The sequence below is a fragment of the Vicia villosa genome, unplaced genomic scaffold (assembly GCF_029867415.1).
Source record: "Vicia villosa cultivar HV-30 ecotype Madison, WI unplaced genomic scaffold, Vvil1.0 ctg.000195F_1_1_1, whole genome shotgun sequence".
Classification (NCBI taxonomy): domain Eukaryota; kingdom Viridiplantae; phylum Streptophyta; class Magnoliopsida; order Fabales; family Fabaceae; genus Vicia; species Vicia villosa.
The window spans coordinates 369,381-375,704 of NW_026705064.1; the positions used below are offsets into that span (position 1 = coordinate 369,381).

General features: G+C 35.8%; 1 protein-coding gene across 1 annotated transcript; it reads left to right on the forward strand.

Annotated features, from left to right (window-relative positions):
- Positions 1-1,970: 1,970 nt before the first annotated feature.
- LOC131625205 (uncharacterized) lies at positions 1,971-5,571 on the forward strand. The gene is made up of 4 exons (XM_058896097.1): positions 1,971-3,500; positions 3,584-4,654; positions 4,737-5,264; positions 5,344-5,571. The coding sequence occupies exons 1-4, from the start codon at positions 1,971-1,973 to the stop codon at positions 5,569-5,571; spliced, it is 3,357 nt and encodes a 1,118-aa protein (XP_058752080.1).
- The last annotated feature ends 753 nt before the right edge of the window (positions 5,572-6,324 follow it).

Below are 6,324 nucleotides of genomic sequence, written 5' to 3' on the forward strand. Positions count from 1 at the left end.
AGGGAAAAGAAATTGAATTAAAGATTAAAAACCTCAAAGTATTGGAAACCGTAACCAGCAGAAATTGCCTTCGGGGATTAGTTCCTCATCATTCGTACAAAGCTTTCAAAATTATTTCGTGAAAAGTAAAAAGTGACAGCATTAACAGTACGGCCAGACCTAGGTACTAGAGAGAATCAGCCAAAACCGTTTATGACCCAACTGGGTCAAATTACAAAACCCAGGCCCACTACTAACGACCCAAAATTGAAAATAAACTAGTGCTGCAGTTTCAAACACAAATCTGGAAAATATAGGCTCCGAATCTGACTTCCACTCCAACACGAAAGTCGTAACTCTCTCTCTCTTAGCTTTCCGGAGATTATTAGAACGCCTCAATCAGATTCCTGGAACTCCAGTTATAATCATTTTCGTGAAAGCTACTGAAGCTGAAAATTAAGTACGAAAATCAATTAAAGGCAAAAATAAAGTAAAATATAAAAACATAATAAAACATAAGAATAACCAAAATGAAGTAAAGAAATTCCTAAGTAAAAGTATAGGAGAATGTGCATCAAGATGCACTGATCATTTACCTTGTAAAAATGCGTTGTTTGGTGCTGAGCTAAACCATCACAAAGATTTCTTTTGGTTATTGAGGTAAACTTGTGAAAACCTCGTATTATAGTTGAGGACGTCTCTGTAGTTAAAACTCTTAAGCGGTTATGAACTTTAGCTTACTATTAAAAAGCTCTCAAATGGTTGTGAAGGTCTCTTTACTTAAAAATTCGTCTTGGTTGGGTACCTACCGTTTGGCCTGACTTTTTGTTGACCTATTTTCTACTTTAAAGGAGAAGGAGGGCCAAACATTATTTAGAAAAAATTCCTTATAAAAAAAGTGACTTTTATTTTAAGAATAAAAATACAATTTAAGGAGCTTTTATTAAAGTTGTTGAAAGTTACTTTATAATAACTTTTTTAGAATATTTTCATAACTATATATATCTTCGAATCCTAGTAAATACAATTTATATTATCACATTATTATAAATTATTTTTTAATTCTTCACTCCAACATACATTTTTATAATTCTTTTCATATTCATTTATTTTTTATTTAATTAAAAAAAAATTATTCATCATGTGGCAACATTATCTTCACATATTTTCAAATATTTATATAAAAAAATCAATTAATTTTCTTAACATATTTCTTATCTTTTAGTAATATAGTAGTATTTTATTTTAATTTGTACTCATTTTTATGTAAAACATTTCTACATATATATTTAATATTTATAATTTTTAGGGTTAAATAAGTTTTTAGTCCCTGTAAATATGGCACTTTCCAGTTTTAGTCCCTACAAAAATTTCCTTCGAACTTTGGTCCCTGTAAGTTTTTCCGTCCCCATTAAGAGTCCCTCCCGTTAGATTCCACTAACGGAGGGTGACGTGTAACGCATACGTGGATATTATTTCTTTCTGATTCGCCAGCGTGGAAATGATAAGGGTTAAATCTCTTAAACAAAATCTCACCCACAGATTAAGTCTTTCTTTTTCACTCAAGCTCTCCTCTTTTCAACTGCAAACCCTAGATAACACTTCTCTCTTCCAACTTCCATCGTGGTCCCAACAACCCAGACAAGAAGAATCTTTGTGGTCCTAATACGAAGCATCTTGTGGTCCCAAAACGAAGCATCTTGTGGTCCCAAAACGAAGCATATTGGAGCTGGGTCGTTCGTTCTCTTTTGCGTGGACCAGGTATGTGAATGGTTCATCTTTCTTAGACTTTTTGCTATTTTCTAATCATAGTGGTTGTTAAACAAACATTAACTACTATAGGACAAAGATTTTGATTATTTAGTCGTATCTGTTGAGTACAGCATATGTACTTTATCTGTCGTTTTTTGTTGCCCTAGTTAGAAAATGAATTAAGTATTGTGTTTCCCTAGTTAGAAAATGAATTAAGTATTGTGTTGACCTAACAGGAAATGTCTAAGTTTAAAGTTATTTTCTACACAAGGGGCAAGTTTGTAAAAGACCCTGAACTGAAATACGATGGTGGGGACATGTATGCTTTTAGTGGTCAAGATAGTGACTATTGGTCTTTCTTTGAGGCCTGTGATTTAGTTAAGAGTATTGACCCTGAATTTGATTTTGAGATGGTTAAGATGTGGTGGAAACATGAAGCAGGATCATTTGAAGCTGATTTAAATCCATTCAGAGATGATGGAGATTCTGCTGAGTTGGCTGCTTATGCTGTTGGTCATGGAGCTGAAGTTGATATATATTGTGAGCCAAAACCAGATGAAGGAGAGCTGACTTTTATGGAATCTGTTAGGCAAAAAGGGAAGGGTAAGGCTTGTGCATCAGAGAAGGAACCATTACATGAATGCAGTGGAGATTCAAGTGATGAGAGTATCAAGGATGTACACTTTGATGACAGTGAGGAAGAAAGGATGAATGGGTTTGAAGATGACTTTGAGGAACTAGTGGGTGTAGGTAAAACTAGTGAAGTCAGGAGTCCACCTGTTACAAACAATGTTGTCCCTAATGAAACAGACAATAACATATTTATTACAGATGAGATGGGCAAGGCACATGTAATTGAGGAGGAATACATGACAGATGAATTGGACAGTGGAGCTGATGATGATAGTGGTGATGACAGACCATGTGTTATAAGGTTCAATGCAGAAGAATCTTTCACAAAAGATTTTGTTTTTAAAGTTGGAATGGAGCTTCGTTCACTTAAGCAGTTTAAAGATGCTATACTAGAGCACAATGTTCTTAATGGGAGGGAAGTTAAGTTTGTAAAGAATGATGCCAATAGATGTAGGGTTGTATGTAAGGATAAGGAGAAGTGTGATTACACTGTGCTATGTAGTAGAGTCCTAACATCCACTACTTTTAGGATTAAAACCTTGTATTCTAAGCACAAGTGTGGAAGACAGTTCTTTAATAGATGTGCTAAAGCTGATTGGGTGGCTAAGGTCATTGTTGATGGGTTGAAGAACAACACAAAGATGAAGTTGAATGATGTGGTGGCAGATGTTAGGCTTAGATATGCAACAGAAATTCCAGGTTGTAGGGCATTCAAGGCAAGGCAGATTGCTAGACAGATTGTGGAAGGTGACTCTAGTCAGCAATTCAACCTCCTTTGGTCTTATGGTGCTGAGTTAAGAAGGGCATCCCCAGGGAATACATTCAAACTCAATACAACATGTGCTGGTGAAGGGTTAAATCCAAGATTTGAGAAGTGTTATATGTGTTTTGATGGGACTAAGATGGCATTAAAAAAAGCATGTAGACCTTTCATTGGATTGGATGGATGTCACTTGAAGCATAAATATGGTGGAATTCTGCTCATTGCTGTAGGAAGAGATCCAAATGATCAGTACTTGCCAATTGCATTTGCAGTTGTAGAAAATGAATCAAAGGACACTTGGAGCTGGTTCATGAAGTTGTTGTTGGAAGATATTGGTGATGGAAGATGGTGTTTTATCTCTGACCAGCAAAAGGTACAATATTTGTGTTGTTTACTTAAAATACAAAGTATTTATGTTATACAATATTTACTTAAAAGTATTTGTATTTGTTTCAGGGTCTGGTCAATGTGTTTGATGAGGAGTATCCTTCCTTTGAGCATAGATTCTGTTTAAGGCATCTTTATGCTAACTTCAAAAAGAAGTTTGGTGGAGGGACATTGTTTAGGGATCTAATGATGGCTGCTGCTAAGGCAACTTATTATGAGGCACATGAGGCAAAGATGCTCATGATCAAGGAAGCAAATGTGGATGCTTATGAGTGGCTGCAGGCAATCCCCAAACACAAGTGGTGTAAGCATGCATTTCCTTTCTACTCAAAATGTGATGTTTTAATGAATAATCTTAGTGAATCATTTAATGCTACCATACTTTTGCAAAGAGACAAACCAATTATAACAATGTTTGAGTGGATCAGAAACTACTTGATGGGTAGGTTTGCAACACTTAGGGAAAAGGTGAATGCTTATAAGGGTTATGTAATGACCAAACCATTAAGGAGACTAGATAGAGAAATAGAGAAAAGTGCTAGTTGGACTGCTACGTATGCTGGTTGGTTAACATTTCAGGTAACACATGTGCTTTTCACTGATAGCTTTGTAGTGGACCTAGAAAAACACACTTGTTCATGTAACTATTGGGAGTTGATTGGGATACCATGTAGGCATGCTGTAGCAGCCATTCATAGGAAAGTTGATGACCCAGTTAAGTATGTGCACAAATGTTATCTTAGGACCACTTATGAACACTATTATAGTGAGGTGATAACACCTTTGAATGGGCAAAATAAGTGGCCTAAGACAGCACATCCTATTATCATGCCACCATTGTTCAAACGTGGCCCAGGGAGGCCCAAAAAACTACGCAGGAGAGAACCTGATGAGGCAAATCAAACCAAGTGGCAAAGAACAAATACATCCCACAGATGCAAGATATGCTTTGTACTAGGTCATAACAAGAGGACCTGCAAGAAAAATAAGCAAATAGTTGCTGTATCTGCTGCAAGAACATCACAAGAGGCTCCAACACAAGAGGCTCCAACACAAGAGGCTCCAACACAAGAGGCTCCAAAACAAGAGGCTCCAACACAAGAGGCTCCTACTCAGGCTAGTCAAACAAGCAAAAAAAGGGTATTGGAACTAACTTAATTATTTCTTTTTTCCTGCATTTTTTAGTTTATGAGACTGACATATGTCTTATGAATTTTTTCAGGGGAGGCCTACAGGGTCTATCAACAAGAAAAAGAAAGATAAAGTGGCACCCAAGACAAAAAAATCTAAGACTGTTGAACCAGAATGTGATGCAGCTGCAAATGCTGTTCCTGATGCAGTTCCTGAAAAGGATGATGTCCAAGCTGATATTCCTATGCAAGATGATGTTCCAGTTCCTAATTCTGTTCCTGAAAAGGCTGATGTACAAGCTGATATCCCTGTGCAAGATGCTGACCCTGTTCAAGATGATGTTCAAGATGCTGTCCCTGTACAAGATGATGTTCAAGATGCTCCCAATACTGACATCAATGATTCACAGTCGTCTCTTAAAAAGTATTGTGGTATAGATGCTGAAACATTGGCTAAGATTCTTGATGATGATGAAATTCTAGATGTTCAACCATTGAATGTTGACACATCTCCTGTGAAAAGAACAGTCAAAACTTTTGTTGGTAAAGCTCCAAAGGTGGTCAAGAAAACTTCCAAATCCACTGCTTCTTCTTCATCCAGGCCAACATGTTCAGAACCTGTAAGTCTTATTTGGACACTTCACACTTTTTTAAATGACTGATTCATATAGATTAACTGTACTTGTTCATTATTACTAGGTCAAAAAACCAATCCAGAAGCATAAGCCCAAGAAGATTGTTGATATGGGTGTTCAAAAAAGGCAGAGTGACAGACTTAGGACCATAAAAACAAAGAATATACCTGGCCCTGGAAAGAAGCCTGATGACCCTTTGGTCATTTATGAAGATGAAGCAACCTCAGACCAATCCATGGGTGGGAAGCAGTCAGAAGATTGGGAGGCCATTTGCAAAAGGATGACTCAGTAGGATGACTTAGTGATGCCATGTTGTTTAGTTTGAATGAACTCAGTAGGAAAACTGTTATGTTTGTAATGTTAGTGAGGCTAGTCCTCTAACTATTTTCATGTTACTGCTATCTGCCTTGTGTTTTGTGAACATATGTATCAAAACTAATGTTATGTCAATGGTTTTTTGTGCAAATTTTGGAGACCAATTATAAGTCATTAGTAGGTGATTTTATATGACAAGTACTGATCAAATTTTATGGTCAAGTATATGTGTTTTACAGGTCGGTTTAAAGATGAATTATATGTCACTTTAATGACACATTTTATAGTCAACTATATGTCAAATTTTATAGTAAAATATAGACAAAATATAGCCAAATTATAGACACATATATGTCAACTGGTGTAAACAAAAAAACAGATTATAATTGAATGAGAATAACTGATACAACATTAATACATATTGGCCATAAAAAACACACTGATACAACAAAACATTACATCCAACTCACATTACATCCAACTCAGATTAACAAACATTACATTTAACTAATTCAAATTCAACAATTAACAAACTCAGATTTCGTACCAACAACATTACATCCAAAATGATCATTCCAAACACTGATTCAACAATTACATTTCCATAGAAAATACAAATTGACTATTACAGACACAACAATACACCAAGTCTTCATCTTTCCATACACAACATCTGACTTTATCTTCACCTTCAATTTCTTGTTCTTCTTCTGTGAAATTTCGTACAACT

Excerpts from the sequence above, each read along its gene's own strand:
- LOC131625205 (XM_058896097.1), top strand. The coding sequence starts at position 1,971 with ATGTCTAAGTTTAAAGTTATTTTCTACACAAGGGGCAAGTTTGTAAAA. Across the intron at positions 3,501-3,583 it reads TTATCTCTGACCAGCAAAAG|GGTCTGGTCAATGTGTTTGA; the intron begins GTACAATATTTG and ends TATTTGTTTCAG. Across the intron at positions 4,655-4,736 it reads GTCAAACAAGCAAAAAAAGG|GGGAGGCCTACAGGGTCTAT; the intron begins GTATTGGAACTA and ends GAATTTTTTCAG.